At 36.2% G+C, this 21,188-nt stretch overlaps 1 protein-coding gene across 2 annotated transcripts in view; it reads left to right on the forward strand.

The window, feature by feature from the left end:
* The window catches only part of LOC128782892 (nipped-B-like protein), a 158,050-nt gene that overhangs the window by 103,016 nt on the left and 33,846 nt on the right, over positions 1 to 21,188 (forward strand). For both annotated transcript variants that reach the window (XM_053933401.1, XM_053933402.1), the window contains exons 11-20: positions 7,315 to 7,497; positions 9,829 to 10,026; positions 10,174 to 10,245; positions 10,330 to 10,419; positions 12,391 to 12,494; positions 14,000 to 14,086; positions 16,237 to 16,468; positions 16,756 to 16,907; positions 17,265 to 17,345; positions 18,410 to 18,510. In XM_053933401.1, the coding sequence (XP_053789376.1) occupies positions 7,315 to 7,497; positions 9,829 to 10,026; positions 10,174 to 10,245; positions 10,330 to 10,419; positions 12,391 to 12,494; positions 14,000 to 14,086; positions 16,237 to 16,468; positions 16,756 to 16,907; positions 17,265 to 17,345; positions 18,410 to 18,510 (1,300 nt within the window). The remainder of the gene's footprint in view (positions 1 to 7,314; positions 7,498 to 9,828; positions 10,027 to 10,173; positions 10,246 to 10,329; positions 10,420 to 12,390; positions 12,495 to 13,999; positions 14,087 to 16,236; positions 16,469 to 16,755; positions 16,908 to 17,264; positions 17,346 to 18,409; positions 18,511 to 21,188) is intronic.

The following is a 21,188-nucleotide window of genomic DNA, read 5'->3' on the forward strand; positions in this document are numbered from 1 at the left end:
TAATATAATTAAGTTACTTTGAAGAAGTAAAACAAGATGTGATATTTTCAGTGATAAAGTATGAGAATCTTTCCATGATAGAGCAAGGTAAAACAGATGATGTGCCTATAGTCACAAAACAGATATAAATAATGGAATTTGTTTTGCTTGTTCTCTGCAAAGATCTTGGTTGTATTATATTGATTATATAGGAGTTTGATGAGAAAAAAAAATTGAGGTTTGATTTGATTATATTTAATGAAGATCTTTTTTCTTAGGTGAGGCCCCATATCTCAGTTTTTAAATTAATCAAGATACATGGTTGGGAAAATGCATCAGTCATAAATTCCAGATTGCAAGCATTAATAGTAGATTCATAAAAGTGAGGTTCTTTGTGCAGCACTGCATTTATTTAAATTGTTGACCTTGCTCCATTTTTGCTGAGTACCGCTATATTTTTTGTGAAGTATCTTGCAAAACTACTCTAGCCTTCTTTTATCAATTTTTATAAAGATGAGAAGTCAAGGAATAGCAATAAGGAATAAAATAACTCGTGGCTATAGTTGCTGCAGAAATCAGTTTGAGGAAATAATTAATATTGATGTAAAGTGAGTTCTCATGCTTCTTGGCATCTTTGGAGAATATGTATTGGGTATATTCCTTGATCTTTGAATCCTTCAGGGTGCTCTTTGGAAACCTCTTCCCTCTGTCAAATATTTCTTTCTTCTAAGAGTACTTTGTGCAATTGGAAAATCCTTTTTGAATCTGTGCTGCTTAGCCATGGGTAATGATGACATCTACTACATCATGGAATTATTCCGTTTCTGTGTCCAGATTCTTCTCTGACCCACCAACCTGACCGTGTCCCATTTCTTAAAGTCAGAGGTAACGACTGGAATATAACCAGAGAGCTTAAACCTCTCCTTTTGCTTATCTCGAGGCTTAGAGCTTTCCTTTTGTGTCAGTATTAGGGTAGATGAGGAAAAATTATTTTGAAAGATGTGTTCAAGCAGGTTCTATGAAATTATATAGGACATACTTCCAAACAGTACTTCTCTCCCTCCTGCCAGGGGATGCTCCTGCCATACTTTCCACACCTTCCACAATCCTTAAGGCAGAGAATGGAAAAGAGAAAAGTAAATGCATGACTACTCAGATAATTTTCATCAGTATTCATCTTGATGGTGTGTTTCAGCTGATGATATGGTACTGAGATAAAAGTGTAACTTCTGTCCTATGAGCAGATGTACTTTCCTCATGCCTTAAATTCCATTTTGATAAAAGGATAGTTTTTTCCCTGTGTTTCCCCTTCTGTTCTTAAAACTCTCCAGGGCACAGAATTATTTGGAGTCGTGTGATGCTGTTGAGCAGGGGACTCTGATCACCACGGACTGAGATGTAAAGACGTAATGGAGCATTTTAAGGGAGAGCACAATGGAAAGGATGTAATTAAATTTTCACACTAAGGGATAGCTGAAAATTTTCAGCTTTAACCAGTAAGCTATTCATCAATCACAGGTAGTCATGTGGCCCTTTGCACTGAGTGCTATACTGTAACAGTACTTAACTATTTTTAAAGAGTGTTTATTTTCCAAACATCTATATAAAGCAGGGAAGTACTTTTATCCCATCGTTTTGCTTTTAGTTCTTAATCTAAAATAGAACCTTATCTGCACAAGTGGTTGTAATAGACCTAAGCTGTGAGTCTGTGCTGTTGTAGTTACAATTATATGGCTATCCAACAACAAGAAGGTGGCACTCTTGTTATGGAGTAAGAGTATATTTTATTTGATTTAGCAGAGTTTGAAGGTTTGGTGAGCTAATCCAGAAAGAAACTGCTTTCCTTCCTGTATATATGTCTGACACGGGATGTTTTATCAGTGTAGTTATAATGATGAGCCAAAATGACTTGAAAGAGTTAGACAGTAACCTAGTCATACATAAGAGAGGTAGACCTAAAATCACTGGAACATCCTCTATCAAATGCTCAGAGAGGGCATGTAAGGTGAGTTTGGTATCTGGGAAGAACGGCAAGACTGGATATACTAGGCATTGGCAAAATAAAAAGAGTCCAGTAAGCATTTAATGTCTTCTGTGACTAAAAAGGAGTGAGGGGAAAGCAAAACTGAGCTGTAATATGTAAGTTTTCATTATTAATGTCCAAATGAAGATGTGTGGCAATTCATTAGTGTTGAAGTTCCAGAATGTGGGGAGTGGCTAAACTTAAATTTCTAAACACTGAGATATACAAAATTAAGATTCATATCCACACCCCAAACAGGTGTCATTGTTCCTTCTTAAACTCTTGTGTGTTCTTTTCTATAATGTCTTGATATGTGGAAAAATTTGCACTTTAAAATACAAGGTATATATAGATTAAAAATATGAAATTGCATTAACTGCAGCTTTGCTTATTACAAAGTATTAGCACACAGAAAGAGAAAAGAGCATTTATGGGAAGCTAATTTATACAAAAGATTTCATTAACATAATCTTAGTTTTTAAATTAACTTCAGGGGCAGTTTTTCTTCAAGCACTTGTTCATTTGTTGCAATAGATATATGTGCAAACAGGAAATTTTGATGTCATGGTTATTTCAAAGTAATCATATAAGCAAACTGATATGGATTGTTTCCACTGTACTAACCATCTCTTATGGAAGTAGCAAATCAGAGTTTAGGTTTATAAAAATTTATGAATCTTGATGACTTGTCAATTAATAGGAAATTACAGCAGAATGTAAACCATACATCTGCTTTCCATAGTTTGAAAAGCAAAATAAATCATTACTGAGAAGATTTGGTTTTGATTTTATGGCAGTAACAGCCTCTCTGATCCTGGAAAGCTGACCTAAACATCATCCCCTTTTCCATAGCTGCTTGTTTGAAGTTACCATATCAAGCCAGGTGAAACTAATATGAACACACTATTTGTTATGTCAGAATATAGTTGTGCTTTCCATACTGAATGGATCTAATAAATGTCCAAAATAATGTTAGGTTTTTGGTGGGGTTTTTTTATGTTCAACCTCTTTTGAAGGCATTCTGGTGATGGGTGCATCTGCCTGAATCAGGGAGATCTATTTGACTTCAAGGCAAAGATATTTTGGATCATTCTAAAGATTAGATTTGCATAAATATTAGATAAAGACTGTTGTACAAACTTGAAACCATCCATCAAGTTATGAACAAAAACCAATACTGAACTTTGAATTAGATCCTTGCCTTGCCATTCTTTTTTTAAGCCATACATGAAGAAGGGAAATACTATATCCACTAGACATTTATAGAACTCTTTTCACTGTACATGGCAAAACCCTTTGAAAAGCTTCCCAGATTAAAATAGAATATGGGAGGAGGTTTACAGACCTCATTTTTAGCTGAGTTTCTCTGGCTGGTTTTTAGCTGTATTATATTTTGTCAAGGATTGCTTGGTGAGCAACAAGCATCTTGATGGTCAGTGGATAGTCACTAACAGCTGAAGATTCTAGAATATCTTCTCTAAGAAATCTTTTTATAATAGCAATCAAATAAAACCAAACATATGTTCTTCCTTCAGCAAGCTGCTAGTAAGTCATGAACAGCATTGCATAGGTTTAGAAAAGCACTGAAGAAGTGGTTGTTGATGTACGTGGTTCGTCAATATGAACTGTTCTTACAGCTACTCTGTGATTCATCCTTCAGTTTCACTAATGTGGAGTTTATCAGCATTGTGATTCCTTACAGTGGAACAAAGATTTGGTTGCGATGGCATTCTTTGTGGGTTTTGCTTGTTTATTTTAATAATAGCAGCAGCATTGAGAGTATACTGAAGTGATGTCTGAAGAACACTGATGCCTATAGTCCATTTCAGGCATACCATATATGCTGATCACGCACATTGCAAAAATTTGAGTTATTCTGTTGACAAGGAAAATTTTTCAGAAAGTAGAGTAACAGGAAAGTAGGTACCAGCTCTTCGCAAACTTATTAAACAAATTGAAAAACTTAAGTTGATCATACATGTTTTTATAGATGCCTTCAAATGGTTTTGTGTTCTATTGTCTTTTAAATGTTTTTGAAAAATATCCTGTAAAATGAAAAGACATTAGTATGGGGTTTATAACCTAATGTTTGTTGCCATGTGACTGGATTCTTATGGTGAACTGGATACATTAAGTATTTCTATATTACTCTGTACAAATAGTACATTTATTATAAAATATGGAGCTATAAAAATGGAATTTAGTAAGATGTTTCTAGTGAAGATTGGGTTGCCCTGACTCAAGATAACATAAGTAATAAAGTAAAATATTTTTAAAATCTTGACTAAAGTTTCACAGTATATAGTATCCCTGAAATTCTTCAGAAAAGATAGGGAGTCCTTTCCCATGTATATCAGAATTGTTCATACATATGCAGTCATGCTCAACTCATGTGTACTGCATGAGTAAAACACTTATTAGATTTGGTTATTTACAGTCCTCAGCAGCTAAGGAAACTGGGCATTCAGCAGACTCATTCCAGGGAGCAATGTGACAAAAACACTTTATAGATAGATTATGGAGCTCTTTGCAATAATTTATTGTTCTCTGTTCTGCTATTTCCTTCTTTATTCCAGAAAGCTTTTCATATTCCCTAATAAAAGAAAAAGGGAGAAGCTTATACTGTCATCTGAAATATCTGTAACAGGACAGAGTACAGTTTAAGCATTAGTTTAAATTATATTGGAGAACATAGAATACTTAGAACTTTTGAAAAGGAAATAAAGTTATTTTTCCACATATTTACAGTACTTGCATTTTTATTTTTCATTTATGTATAATTAACACTGTGGTAATTGGCTTAAAGACTGAGTAGTGTTCTACCTCCAGAACAAAATCAATAAGGAAAACAAGAATAGATATTCCTAGGAGGTATGAGAGTAGTAGCTTGTGATTTTTTACTTCTTGTTTTGATTAGTGGGTTTTTTGGGTTTTCTTACTTAAAATATATAATTTTTTACTGATATGTTCTTTGTGCATGGTATAAAGAAAATAAGAATGAATTCTGTTCTAGCAGTTCCTCAAAATGTTCACAATCTTAAAATTACATCATGAAACATTCAGGCATAGTTTTAAAACTGAATTTGAAATTGAATTGAATTAGAATTTGGTTATGGAACTCTTGCCAAGATTGGTATACAATCCATTACTGATTTGTTTCCTTTTCTTATTTCCTTTCCAAGCAATCTGTCTTACTAATTATTCTGGTTTTAAATTTACTTTTCATTGTAGACTAGGAAAGGCTTAAAGATATATTTGTAAAAAATACTCCTGCTAGTGTAAGTACATGTAGCCCATCTAGCATTTAAGCATCTGTATGAATCATAACACAACTTTTGTTCCTTTCCTTGCAGCTGGTTTTTGCAGTATATTTGGTCAGATTTCCTATAGGCTTTATGCTCTTGTGTATTGTCCCCCTGATTTCAATGAAATTACCAACAGTGCATGGAGAATCCATGTTAAAATAACCCAGAATCTGAGACCCTCTAGCAATTTCACCTGTAGAAATTGTCTTGAACATGTATGTGCAAATTTTTCTCTAGTCTGAGGCTGAATGTATGCTAACTCTCTTCAGACATTGCATAGGCATGCAAAGAGTATTAATGTAGGGATACCACTGCTCAGACATGACTACGCAGCATCCAGATTAGACCTGGCTGGCATCCAGTCAGCTGCTGATGTGCACAGAGGAACTGATCTGTCCATGCTGTCTTATTTCTGCCGACCTTCAATCTAGTGTTCAGTCCACAAAGACTAATCATTTCAAAGCACCATGGTAAACCACACTTTGAAATGTTTTCTAGCATTTTTAAAAGCAATATTATGAATTTTAGAACTTTGTCAGGTGGTGACTATCAAAGGATGGAAATTTAAAGCAAATAAACGAGTGACTACAGCGTGGGGGAAGAAGGAACAACTTTTGCTATCCTCAAATAACTTTTCCTACCTCAGTTTGAAAACCCCAATATTTTAAGTTAAATCCTTTTTAAAATGCACTTAAATTGGATGACTTGATGAATATACCTGAGAATTGTAGAAAAATAATGTTCTGATCATTAGTTTCATTGTAGAGATATGTGAAACCAGTAATATATGAGACCTTAAAAACATTTTATTGCTGGAAACTATTTTCTCTTATCCAGGCTCTTCTAATTCCAGTTTAAGTTGTTTAAAGTGGGGGAGAAACTAAACTTGGATTAGAAGATGGAATATTTGTCTAAAAATTTAAGTAAATTTTAGAAAGTTATGTTAGTGATATAGTTAATGTAATTTAAAAAGTGAATTATCATCCAGAAGATGATTTCTTGGAGAATTTGTGTGTGAGTATAGCAATTGGCAGGTGATTTTCTCTCTATTTCTTGGGAAGGAGAGAGAGGCACTTATGACAAAGACATTTGTTCTGTTGTTGGAAAAAGGTTAACAGTTTAGTCCAATAATCTTGAAATCTGTGCAATAGGTTCTTTGAAAAATAAAGACATCAAACAAACCCCCAATAAATACTTCTGAATTAATTTGGTTTCCTTGTGTCACTTGTAAAATATTTTGACTGCAAATTCCTTTTTAGTGACCAAATGGGCCTAATCATAGTTTCAAAATGTGCTGAGAATCATGTGATGATATCTAAGTATTTACCTCTGTGGAAAAGAAACCCAATGTGTTTCAGCTTGCTGTTTTTCTATATTAAATGAAAATATTTCAGTTATGCTTTGTAACAAAATCAAGCAAAAATTTGGGTTGCATTATAAAACTACTAGTAAGAGGTAAGAAAAAAAATCTGAAGCAGAGATTGAAATGTCAATGATTTTGTCTGTATTTAGGTATAAGACCCCACGGATTCTGCCATAGATTTTCTCTGACTGCTGGAACTAGGAAGATTACTGTCTTGTGTGCACTAAACAATTTGAATGAGAATAAACAGAACTGTTAATTAGGCATAATGAATCCTTAAATTACATACACTGTTAGAAAACCTGCTGAATTCAGAGAATGAACCAAAATAAGACTAAATTTTGTGGAAATAGAGCAAGAATGTCTTTTTACAAAGGAAATTCACCAATTAGAATTTGTTTATATGCCTAACAAAATATTTTATTGAAGGAGATGTGTATGCAATGTATTGTGTTAATTTCTAGTTGCAATGTGAACAATAAATGTAACTTTAGAAAGGGCTGTCAAATACATACAAGTATATCTCATTGTACTATTATTTATTAGTGGATATACTTTAAGCAGCTCCTGAGAAAGGACTGTAGTGTTGAGCCTTTATTATTATCTTCAGGTTCACATTTGTTCTTCTTACTCTTCACTAATAGGTAGCATAGATGAGTCAGTGTTAAAGGAATTACCTCCTGATCTCCTGGCAGAAATTGAATCCACCATGCCACTTTGTGAACGTGTGAAAATGAACAAGCGCAAACGTAGCACGGTTAATGAGAAACCAAAATATGCCGAAATCAGTTCTGATGAAGACAATGACAGTGAAGAAGCTTTTGAATGTAAGTAATACATGTAAGCCCCAGTGGCTGTTGAAATTCTTATATGTGGAGTAAAGTAAATTATGGAAAACTTTCACAGTAATTATATGCTTTAAGGGATTCTAGGTTCATTGCAACCACTCAAGAGATCTGGTCATCTTTCTAAACAATTCATTGAGGACATCTGGGTTAAAAATAAATTATAATATTTCTCAAAGATTACTGTAAAACTGAATTCAGGTAAAACAAGACAAAATGATTAAGAGAATGAAAGATCTGTGACAAGTACACTGAATAGATTTGTAGTGTTACAAATATGTATTTCAGAATTCTTTTGGTTGTCCAAAATTGAACTTTAAAAATATGGAATAGTTATTGTTATAGCAGATAAATTTCTTTGAGTATCTCATGAAGAAAGGGCATTTCATTAAATTAAATTATGAGAATTAAAAATTGATTAAATCTCATTCAATGAGTGATAACTGCGTTATTGCATAAATGTTTGGCAAAGTTTAGAAGGAAATTGGATGTTTATATTCTGAGTAGTCTTTACGTATAAAAATTAATGCTAACTATTTAATATTATTAGTACTTACATTTTAGTCATTTTTATCTGCTTCAAAATAAACTTTGTAGAGCAATAACTGATTGTGAATAGCTGTTCCCATGTTCATGGTATTTGCCTTGCAGAGCCAGCACAACTGTAACACGTTCTATTTTGTTGTGCAGCATTGATAAACGGATCAGTTTAACTTTCTGCTGGAAAGCAATATTGGAAGTTACTTTCCTCATGGAGATATAGCTGGGGTCAGAATTTGTCCTACAGAGCATAAATTGATACTGATGATTTGTAAACTCTGGAGACAGATTTAATCTACCTCCACAAAATACTGCCTCATGAGGGAAAAGAATCAGTTGAAATGTGTTAAGTCTTTTCCCATAAACCCCCTACTTTTCTTCTCCAATATGCTCACTTCAGTTATCCCAGACAGCTCTTTGTTTCTTCAGTTGCAGTTAACTCTCAAACATTTTAAAATTGAGTGTTAGTAGCTCAGGCCTTGTGTACATGACTATACTGTCTCCAGAAGCAAGTCTGATCCATAAGCAGAACACCTCAAAAACATGAACTAAGTTATTACCTTTAACACTTGAACCACCTCTGTGCAGTTTTCAAAAGTGGAAGCCCTCTAGGGTGCAGTGCAGAGCATTACTATCACCTCTTAATATTGGTTTCATTAGTTCTGAGCCTGGGCTGACTATTGACTATATCCTGGTATGTTTCCTATTCTTCTCAATAAACTGAGGTTGTGGAAAGGACTTGTCAATTCTGTTCCAGTTCTGTCTGAATGCTTGGAGCCATTTTACTCAGAAACAACCCACTGTACAGTCATACCTCTCTAAACTTCAGGAGGCTTTGGTAGAGACACAGAGATGTCAGGGCTGTTATATGCAAGTTCACATGAATAATAAACTCTTCTAGTGTAGAATGTAATGTTTTGGAGCCATTTTGATCTTCATAGCAAAGTCTGCATTAGACATCTCTTTGCTTTCCTGTTACCTTAAATAATGGAGAGTTGGCTGATTTCATGGATGAAATTACCTCCTTTCTCCATATCCTTTTTCTATTACATCTTAGCACTCTTTGCCCTTCAGGACTATATTTGAAAACAAAGAAATCTCCATTCTCCTCTACACACACACTTTATTTCCATCAAGTTTCTGGTTTTGTATAGAACATTTATCCCAGTCTTTCAACATTCAGTTGTGCAAGGCTTTTTGATCCTAACTAAAAACGGATTTTAATAACCTTCTGTGGTATATACTTGCTGCCTGGCCCAGGATTGTGACTCCATCTTTCTCCTTTACACTGAATCTCCTGCAATATATATCAAGACAAAATTTTAGTTGTCTTGGCAAAACAGAATATCTTTAAGTAACTAGGTTACCAAGTCTCATTGGACCTCACTGTGTTAGATGGGCAATCACTGAATTGGAACATGGACACGAGATAATAGAATTTAGACAACCTTAGTGTTCTCTTATGAAAGGATGCAACTTATTTTGATTTGTTCTACTTTCCTTTGTAAAAAAAAGACAATGCCCTATAAATTTTTATTTTTAAATGTTTGCTCATCTTTCCCAGTTTTAGGTACTTTTTTCATGTAATTCAAAATTGTTAGAATTGTAGAAATTGTTAGAATAATGCCATAACAGATTTTTATATGATAGTTTTAGAGTGTTTGCTTGTTTTACAGAACATCTATATGATAGTGTTTAACTTGCAGATGTATAAATTTTAGCTATTAAAAGTAGAATTTTTGTCCTTATAATGAAAATGCATTTTATTTCTAGCTTCTCGTAAAAGACATAAAAAGGATAGAGATGAAGCTTGGGAGTATGAAGAACATGATAGAAGAAGTTCTGGTGACCATAGGAGAAGTGGCTATTGTCATGAAGCAAGGAGGACTTCTGGTAGTGGCCGTTATCGTAATCGCAGTCCCAATGACTCTGAGATGGATGATTGTTCTCCTCTTCCTAGCCTCAGTGAGGGTAACTGATTGTTTAAAAAAAATAATTTCTTCCATAACACTAGTTAATTTTTAAAGGATATGTTAAACATTTCAAAATAAACATGTTTACATGCAGTATTGAATATAAGCATAAAAAGTGTAAACAATCCTTTATTCTCTTAATTAGTAGCTAGAAAAATGAAGAAAAAAGAAAAACAAAAGAAGAGGAAAGCTTATGAACCTAAACTAACACCTGAAGGTAATTCTAGAATATTTATTTTCTATAGTTTGTATTTTCTGGTTTGTATATAAAATAATTATATATACATTTCTTTTTCACCAGAAATGATGGATTCTTCTACTTTCAAAAGATTTGCTGCTTCAATAGAGAATATTTTGGAAAATTTAGAAGACATGGATTTTACAGCTTTTGGTAATATGGCAAAAATTTTCAAAATGCTTCCCCCAGTTAAAAACACAAGAAAGGAATTTGCATCTCCGTATTTTCAAACTTCCTTCTTTGTGATTTAATAGCCTGTGAAACACACTGCAGTATACCGCATTTATATGGCTTCTACCTTTAGTGGAGGCCTTTACCTTTCCAATTTAATTTGCTACTACAGGAAGAATATCCTCCTTCCTCCCTGCAGAATCCAAAAGGGACATAAATCACAATGAGACAAATAATAGTCCCTTGGAGTGGAAAGGATACCTCTTTGGGACATCATTAGGGTATCTTCTGTCAAACATATCTTTGTAAAGAATGCTAATGTAAGATGGCTGGATGCCAGGCACCCACCAAAGCATCTCTCTCACTCCCCTCCACAGCTGGACAGGGGAGAGAAAATTCAACAAAGGGTTCATGGGTTGAGATAAGGACCAAGAGAGATCCCTCATCAAATACCATCACAGGCAAAACAGGCTTGAATTAGAGGTATTAATTGAATTTGTTGCTGACAAAATCAGAGCAGAATAATGGGAAGTAAAATAAGACCTTAAAAACACCTTTCCCCCACTTTCTCAGATCTGCCTCCTCCCTCCCAGTGGCACAGGGAAACAGAAATGGGGTTTATGGTCAGTTCATTGTCCATTGTTCCTGCCACTTCTCAGGGAGAGGAGTTGGAGTCTTTCCCCTGCTCTAGCATGGGGTCCCTCCCATGGGAGACAGTTCTCCATGAACTTCTCCAACATGGGTCCTTCCCAAGGGCTACAGTTCTCCACAAACTGCTGCAACATGGATCACTCTTATATGGGGTTGGTTTCAGGCACAGCCTGCTTCAGTGTGGGTCCCTCACAGAGTCACAAGTCCTACCAGGAAACCTGCTCCAGTGTGGGCTCCTCTCCCCACATGTCTGCAGGTCCCTGCCAGGACCCTGCTATAGCACAGACATCTCACAGGGTCACAGCCTCCTCTCAGGCATTCCCCTGCTCCAGCATGGGCTCCTACACAGGTTGCAGGTGGATCTCTGCATCCCTGTGGCCCTCCCTGGGCTGCAAGGGCACAGCTGCCTCACCATGGTCTTCTACCATGGGCTGCAGGGGAATCTCAGGTCTGGCACCTGGTGCACTTCCTGTCCCTACTTCTGCAGTGACCTTGGTGTCTGCAGAGTTGTTCCTCTCACATATTCTCACCCCACTCTCCTCTCGCCCCAATTACATCTGCGCAGTAACTTTTTTTTGTTCTTAACTACATTATCCCCGTGGCATCACTGCCATCTCTGACCCAGCCTTGGCCAGTGGCAAGTCCATCCTGGAGCCGGCTGGCATTGGCTCTGTTAGACATGGGGGAAGCTTCCAGCAGCTTCTCACAGAAGCCACCCCTGTAGTCCCCCCGCTACCAAAACCTGGACATATACACCAAATACACTGGTAATTTCTGAGGCACATAAATTTGCATCTGTTGTGGCCTTTGGTCCGACAGAGATTGATTATTCAATTCAGCAGCAGAGTGCTTATTCTCTTAGGGATGGGGCACTGAATCACTATATGCTCCTTATCCATTTCAGTAGAAACTAAGCCAATTTAGCCTAAGTGTCTGATGAAGTAATTCAGGTTGACCAACATGACTTTATTTTGAAATGGATAACAGATCATTTGTTAATTTTTTTAGAACTAGAACAAAGGGAGCACCTTAATAAGCAAATCACTACAGATATGGTGTCTACATCCTTGGATTAAAAATATTTTTAATCTATGACTTTCAGTCGTATTTAACAAGTAGTCGTTTTAGCACCACCAAAAGTTGTCATCATCAGTCTTCATTAGATGGAACTACGATATGCTAGCTATTTGGAAACTGAGTTCTTTTTCTTCAGTTGGCTTTTTCATATTGACTGTAAAATACTGGTTTCCTTGAAGTCTTATTAGAAATGTGATTGATATTTTTAAATTAATTTCTTTTAAGGTGATGATGATGAGATTCCACAAGAACTGCTACTGGGAAAGCATCAGCTTAGTGAGTTGGGGAGTGAATCTGCAAAAATCAAGGCAATGGGAATTATGGACAAGGTACATCTTCATAGTATTTAACTCTTCTTGAACATTTAATTTTGTTAAACATACAAAAACTTGTGCCCCCTCTAATATTCCATCCTCTTCAGGTGTATCTGTGACAAATACTGTGAACAGTTGTGCTTCTGCTGAAGTGCTTAAAAAGTTCCCACATCTTAACTGTTACTGTCTCTGAAGCCAAGACTTAAATGGTCTTCTGTGTTAGGGCTTACTCGGAGCACTATATGCCAATAGGTAACACATGCCTGAGCAGTAAAATCTAATAATTAATCTACTTTCACAGAAGCACATAATTTGCTCCTTACAGCTACTGTTGAGCAACCACAGTAAAGAACCTGCTGGCAAAGTCAAAAAGTCCACCCTTGCTGATATATGCCATTAGTGCAGTGTAAATATATGATGTCCATCCAGCATCACACTGAGTTGCCCACTCCCTTCCTCTCTCCTAAGAGTCCTTTCAAACTTAAAAGATTTAATGCTTAAGCTGATAATAAGATTAATTTTTTGTATACTGCATATTGTGATTTCTTTGCCATACTCTTTCCACCTTCTTTTCAAGGGAACTTTCTGTTGGCACAAACTGTTGGTATCACACCTTTAGAAACAGTATTCTTGCTTTCCTTATCTTCCTAGAACTATTGGCTTTGGGCAGTCTTGTATTAAATTCTTACTTTGCCTCCTCACGACCATTTATTATGTTTATGAAGTGTCTGTGAAGCCACTTATACAAGTCACACTGAAGGGTTTTCTTTAGTCTGAGATTTAGATGTTCTTCATGGCTCTTTCTTTGTTCTCTCTACCTTCCTTTGTAGCATGATATTAGCGTGAGTGTTTCTGTTTCCTGATAGTTCTCACCCTTAACCTCTGTTACCTGTTTTATTCACATACATACTTACATGTATGCATAAAAACAGAATTTTGTTGCTTCTAAAGGTGAGCACCAATAGTATCTGGATGAATTAAACTGATTCTCCTGGAGTTTAGCGTATTCTACAGATTATTGAATCACAATTCTGTAGAACATCAGCAAGTAAATTTGAGCTACTTTTTTCAACATGCTAATTTTTAAAATTAACCGTTATTGAGAATATGTTTCCTTTTTATTAGAACTCAAGTATCAGGGAATTTTATTTCTGCTTGTCCATAGAACTTGGATTTTGTCTTAATAAAGATCTATATAGTCAGCTAGAATTTGGGATTGATACTCGGATTTGGTAAATTTCTGTTTCTAGAAGCAAATGCAAAAGCATATAACTATACAACATTAATTACAGTTATGCAATTTTAAATACATTTCTATGTATTTTTCTGGTTGAAAATGAAGTTTGATTGCAGTCTTAGAACATATTTTCACTAGTTTAATTCTATTATCAGCATTCTAAATCATGCTATGTCAGAAACCTGACAAATCATGATCCAATACTTAGATTGGACTTTTTTTCCGCTATTTGGAAGCCTTGATGTTCCTACGGTTGTTTGATGTGTTTTGTTTCTTGTTTTAGCTCTCAACAGATAAAACAGTAAAAGTCTTGAATATTTTGGAGAAGAATATTCAAGATGGATCAAAACTTTCCACATTATTTAACCATGTGAGTTTTCAAATTACATCGTTTCACACCATTGTGTAGAATAGGGTTTTCTTCACTTGAATCCCATATAGTGATAGTTTCAAATACTGCGTGTGTCTGAAAGGAATTCGATTTAATATGTATGTGCTTAAAAGATTGCCAAATTTTAAGATTTGAAGTAAAATTATATTGTTTATATTATTTCAGTATGTTTTACTATAGTAAACATGTATTCAGAGCAATTAGGTTATCTTTGGACCTAATTTTAAATATGATAGTTTCATCCTGAAATATTCATGGTAACTGCTGTAACTTGCACTATTGGGCATTTTTTTTTTCTACGTGTCCATAAAACATTCCTTTCACAGTGGAAGAAATATAACAGCCTGTGTTTTTATACAGGCAAGAAAGATTATTTTTTTCTGTACCAGAGAAGTTATTAAAAATTTCACCTGGTTTTGCTATTAATAACATTATTACAATATTTCAGTAGTGCTGTGTGGTCATAATTAACCTTATGTATGTTTTATGACTTGTGCAAACACAGAAATACAGAGATTCCATACCCTGTGCTAAATCTAAATCACAGAATCTGCTGAGTTGGAAGAGACCCCCAAGGATCATGGAGTCCTTATATGGTCATATTTGATAAGACATGTTTTAAACCCATTGATATAGATGAGTTGGTCTCTGGAGAAAGTTGTATTCTCATGAGTTTTGTGTGACTTAACAGTCTTTTTGTGTAAGGATTCTCTCTAGTGGCAAAAATTAGACTGATCAAAGCAGCAACTGGTATGTATAGGCCACTGAAGAAAACACTAGATGAATGAGTTTAGATTTTGATTAAGGTACATCATTCTTAAGTAGAGAATGTGACAGTCTTCCTTCATAGTGCTTCTCAATGATACACAGAAAGGTTCTTTGTGATTTACCAGAAGAACACAGTGAGATATTGAAGACCTGTAACTTAGGGTTTGTCTTGGTTTGAAAGACAGGTGTCTGCTAAGGAAGGCAGGAGCCTCCCTTGGAATGGAACATGTAAACCCCCTCCCTCCGAATTAATTATAATTAAGGGGCTCTTAGGCAAAGATATGGGAATAGGAATAACAGTTCTTTACTAGTATGTATAATAAAGCAAACAAACAACAACAACTACGGCATTAACAACAAACAGAACCACAAACCCAGTAACAGCCTTCTCGGCCACAGGCACTTTCCCCTTTGGTGTAGTGATGGTCACAGCCGGCAGGGGCGCTGGTGGCTCCTGGTGGGCAGGGCAGGTGTGATGATCCCCATGCGGCTGCAGGGAGCACTGTGGCGCGAGCTCGGGGAGCACACAGTAATGGCGGCTCGGCCGAGACAGGAAGGGATGGAAGAGAGGCTTCACTTCTCAAACCCCTGGGGCAGCCGATCCCAGTGCCCCAGCAGGACTCTTGGAAGCACCAAGCTGGGCCCGCAAGATGTCTCGGGAGGCAGGGGATGCAGTGCTACAGTGCAGCGAAAAGCTCGGAGTAGTGCCGAAGAAGCAGTGGGGGCGGGGAAGTGGCAGCCTGGCTCTCAGCAGGGCAGGGAGAGGCGAACTCAGGATCCCGGGCACCTGAGCAGACGGTGATAGGTCCCTCTTTTAGTGAGGTAGGTGTTAATATGGTTCCAGTTCAGTGGCTGCTCTCACAAGCAGAGGCTCCAGCAGCAGCAGCGAATTCCCTTCCCCAAGCAGCACCTCCAACCGTCCTCCTCCAAAGCCGAGAGAGAGAAAACGCTTGCAGCTGCCCCAGCCCCTTCTTTTACCTGCCCAATTCTCGCAGTATCTCTACCCCTCAGAGAGAAACTCCCAGATAAGAGAAGTGCAACCAGATGCTCTCCTCCCCTGAGCTTGATCACTTCTTTTGTTTTCTGAAGTACCCAGTTGTTAGTGTTTCCTAGCAACGGAAAAAAAATGCTATAAGTAAAAAGGAACAAAAGGAAAGAAACCTAACCCCCAGCAGGGTTACAAACCTTTTGCTAGTAAAACAAAGATTTGTTGATTTCTAAACCAAACTATTTTTGTATCATAAAGGTAATACTGCATTTTGTATGTGTGTGTGTAAGTGTATTAAAATAATGTTATATTTTACTTGGTAAGGAAAAAAATTTAACTTGTTTACAGTCTTGTTTTCTATCACCTATTACAGAACAATGACACTGAAGATGAGGAGAGATTATGGAGAGATCTTATTATGGAGAGAGTGACAAAATCTGCTGATGCTTGTCTTACTGCTATCAATATTATGACATCACCAAATATGCCAAAAGCTGTATATATTGAAGATGTAATAGAAAGAGTTATTCAATACACAAAATTTCATTTGCAGAACACTCTCTATCCTCAGTATGATCCTGTTTATAGAGTGGATCCTCATGGTGGTTAGTATGCTAAATGTTTTGCATTTTGTTGTCATATGCCTATCTTGAGGTGCAGGTATTCAAGAACGGTTTTAAGAATCTTCGATCCAGAATTCAAAGCAATTATGAAATTATGAAATTCTTGATTTCCAGCTGATTTTACTAAATAGTTTTTCTTTTGTAAAAAATTTCATTTACAAAGCTGTAGTAATGGACTTGTTTTGGAGACATTTTTTGAAGAAGATGATCATCTTTCTAATATCTGATGTGAAATACTGAAAAAATTGAAGATATATTTTATTTTCCAGGTGGTGTTTTAAGTTCAAAAGCAAAACGTGCCAAGTGTTCCACCCACAAGCAAAGAGTTATAGTGATGTTATATAACAAAGTTTGTGACATTGTCAGCAGTTTGTCAGAGTTGCTAGAGATACAGCTTCTCACTGATACAACTATTCTTCAAGTAAGTTTTATCAGAAAAAATTTTGTCTGAGAATTTTTTATTTTTCCAGAGCGACTGTAAAGTGTAATTGTCTCAATGACATGAAATATGAAACCAGTACAAACTTTTGAATTATTAACAGCAGTGACTAGTTTGTTCTGTAGTAATGTTCACATCTTAAATAGCTTTTATTGTACACTTAAGAAAAGTTGAATCTGATCGTATTAAAATATCCTTTAATAATTTTATTTGTAAACCATATGATTGAATACATGTTGTTGAATACCTTACCTGATGAATGAATAATCTACTTGTGAAAATGCATAAATAACAGTTTAATAGTCAAATATACTTACAATAACTTGTTTCTGTTGATAGATATCATCTATGGGAATAACACCTTTCTTTGTAGAAAATGTCAGTGAACTACAGCTATGTGCCATCAAATTAGTGACTGCAGTAAGTAATTTTTAATTTGCAGTAGTTTCATGTTCTTCTGAGAGTTATTAGGGCATTTACATAGGCTATATTTTTGTTGGTAGAGAATTGGAGCTTAGAACTAATTTTATTCTTGCATGTTTTTACAGTTTGGTATCAAAATCTAGGAACAATATTAAAGCTACTTGAGCTTCTCCCATTTGCAGAGTACTCTATAGGAAGAAATAGCCTATATAAGCCAAGGAATTTACTTAATTTTGATTATGCCGTTTAAAGTGTAAACACAAACCCCTTCCTCTTACCTGTTCTTTCTTGTCTTAAGAAATCTTAACAGTGTGATTTTTCTTACCTCCTTTGTTAAGATTAGTTTATGTGATGGTATAAGCCATAGAACTAGTAGGATAGTTCTATAAAATATATAATAGAACAAGTCCTTTTCCTCAGAAGAGGTGGCTATGTGAAAAATTCATGGGGCAAATAAAATATTTTTTCAGGAAAACTGCAGTGCAACACAGATGTGTTTGTTCAAGTGAAAGTTTTTCATCTTTGTAAGGATTATGTACTCCAGTATTTATAAAAGTAATTCTGCCTGAACAGAAGGAGAAGCAAACTCTACAATCTTGACCCCATAAAATGAATTAATATTTCATGTTAGGCAAACATCAAAGCTTAGTTTTCTCAAATGTGCTCTAAAACTATACATGTGTTCACATATAATGTATGTTACCACAGACTTTTGCTCTATACTGGAGTCTGATAGTGTAGCATTACACTGTTTGACTTTCAGTGTATTGTACTATTGGCAGCAAAATTTAAAACACATTATATTTTTAAGAGCTATTACACATTTATGCTATTTGAAGATTAAAAAAGCTATATTTGAAAAGGGTTTTATGTATTTTATAAAGAAATGCTTGCTTTGAAAAAACAAAGCAATGCATTTAAAGCAACGTATGCATTAAATATAAGTTATTTAAATGTCACGTAAACAGTATTTTTCTATATATAATTTTAAAATCTGTTTAACAAGTGATATTTTATGTAACAACAAATAGTTTTTTAACAATTCTGATACTGTTAAATAGGTGTTCTCCAGGTATGAAAAACATAGACAGCTAATACTAGAAGAAATTTTCACTTCCCTCGCAAGACTACCAACCAGCAAGAGGAGTTTGAGAAATTTCAGGTAAATTCTGACATAGATTAATAATTTGTAGACAGCAACATTCACAGTTTTTTAGATGTAGGATTTTAGGCTTCAGTATTAACTTGTTCTTTAAAAATCTGTGACTACATGAGCTATGTTTTGTTAGAGGTTGATATTTCAAAACCTCTACAGTGAGAGCAGAATTGTCTGACAAATGTATTTTGTAATAATCACTTTCTTATGCCATCATATTTATGCCTGCTTTTAAAATGTCTTGGTTTGAAAGACAGGTGTCTGCCATGGAGGGTGGGAACCTCCCTTGGAATGGAAAATATGACTCCCTTCTCTCCAAATTATTATAACTTTGAAATTAAGGGGCTTTTGGGCAAAGATATGGGAAAAGGAATATAACGGTTCTTTACTAGTATGTATATATATAACAAGGCAAACAAACAACAACAATGGTAACAACAACAAACAAGAACAGAAAACCCAATAAACTGTCTCTTCCCTGCTCTTTAAACAATTTCCCCTTTGGTGTAGTATTGGTCACAGCCGGCAGGGGCGCTGGTGGCTCCCGGTGGGCAGGGCAGATGTGATGATTTCCCCGCGGCTGCAGGGGGCGCTGTGATGCGAGCTTGGAGACCACACGAGTAATGGCGGCTTGACCGAGACGGGAAGGGATGGGAGAGGGGCTTGCTTTACAAACCCCCAGGAGCAGTCAATCCCGGTGCCCCAGCAGGACTCTCGGAAGTAGCAAGTTGGCACGGCAGGAACAAGCAAAATCCCGGGGTGGTAGATGAGATGTATCAGAAACTCCGCAGCTGTAGCTGGGACGTCTTGGCAGGCAGGGGATGCGGGGGCTACAGTGTAGCAAAAACCTGAAGCAGTGGCAAAGATACGGCAGGGGGCTGGGCAGCAACAGCCCCGCTCCTGAGCACAGCAGGCTCCCTTGGGGGGGGAAAAGGGCTCGGGGATCGCAGGTTTTCCCCTGAGGCACCTGAGCAGATAGTGACGGGTCCTTTGTTTGGTGAAGTAGAGTGTTAATGAGGTCCCAGTGCAACGGGGCCACTCTTACAAGCAGAGCTCCACTCACAGTAGAAGAAAGGCAGCAGGAGACTGAACCCCGCAGTGGTGACGAATTCTCCCCACAGCAACAGCAGCCTCTCTCCCCCCCGAATGCCGAGAGCACAAGAGAGCTAGGGGCTGCACCCAACCCCTTTTCCCCACCCCGATTCTCGCGGTATCTCTTACCCTTTTCAGAGAAACCCCCAGGTAAAAAGAGAGAGTAGCCAGCTCCACCCCTACCCTGATCTGTGGCCACTTCTTCTGTCTCTTTTAAGTACACGGTCGTTATTGTCTCCTAGCAACACATATGGGGAAAAGTTCTCGAGAAAGAAACAGAAGAATCCTAAACCCCAAGACAAACTAATTGCAATATCTTATCTGTCTAAGTATGTAAATGACTGTAATGTTATTATGAATTCAAACGTTTTTTACTGGAAAATTCTTTGGTTCTCTTTATATAGATTTTAAACAATGTCATTGCTAAAGCTTAATAGGAAAATTCTGGCTGAATTTCTTTGAGGACATGCTCAGAGCACTCTTTCCATGAAATCAGTCTAATACTCTTTTGAATGAGTCTCATTTAGAAACTACTCAGTTCGCTTTAACTGTCTTTTAAGTGCTTCAGCTGGACTTCATCTTCTGAATAATAGTGTAGATTGAGGTTAAATTAGAGAAAGAACCTGACCTGGGATGGATTTTAGTTAAAATTGAGGTTGGACACTGCAAATTATTCTAAAACATTTGGTTTTACTATTGATTTTGTTCCTTGCTTCCATACATCTTTTCCCTGGAGACAGACAAGTTGTCAATGAAATAGGTTGTCTGACCCAGGGTGGATGAACAGGAAATATCCAGGAAAATAAATTCATGGAAACTTTGAAGTTGAATTCAGCAATTCTAATGTTAACATGAGTGCTTATTCCTAGTATTTCCTATTGTTTTGTTTATAGACATCAGATAGACCTAGTAAATAGGAAGGTGTTAGGCATAGGAGCATAAATGGTAGACACCCTCTTTGATTTGAGACCCTTACTATAAGGAAGTTACTGTCTCAAGGCCGTGACTGCACTGCTTATCTCTAGAGTCCTAGCTCTAACTTGTTGAAGGACATTCCCTGTCTGTGGCTATAGTCATGAAGGGTGCAGCTTACCTAAAATTTTATAGGAAAATATTCTCTCTGTACAAGTAGTTAGAGATAACTTCATAAAGATAATAATTGCAATCTGTTTTGTGTCTAGTTATTATTTTGATAATTTAGGGAGAATGATGTCAGAGATTATCACCTTTTCATATTGTTAAAGGCAACATTAAGTTGTGTTGATGTACATATGGGTAGTAAACACCACACTATTTATCAGGTTAAATCACTTGGAAAGGGAGAAATGTGATGTAGAATGTATTCATGCTGGTCATACCAACTTAAAAGGCAGTCTTACATGCTGAAGTTTATTGTCTGTTGCACTACCTGAGATTACCATAGGTATAACTCTTGTAGAAGCCAGTCTAGGTCATGGTCACTAATTTCTCATTTAAAATTCCTGCACATTTAAGATACATTAAATAATCTATAAGTAATAAATTATTATTACAAACTTGGTCTATTTTTTTAATGTTGTGTTGGAAATGGATATGGCATTATATAGAATAAG

The sequence above is a fragment of the Vidua chalybeata genome (assembly GCF_026979565.1).
Source record: "Vidua chalybeata isolate OUT-0048 chromosome W unlocalized genomic scaffold, bVidCha1 merged haplotype SUPER_W_unloc_4, whole genome shotgun sequence".
Classification (NCBI taxonomy): domain Eukaryota; kingdom Metazoa; phylum Chordata; class Aves; order Passeriformes; family Viduidae; genus Vidua; species Vidua chalybeata.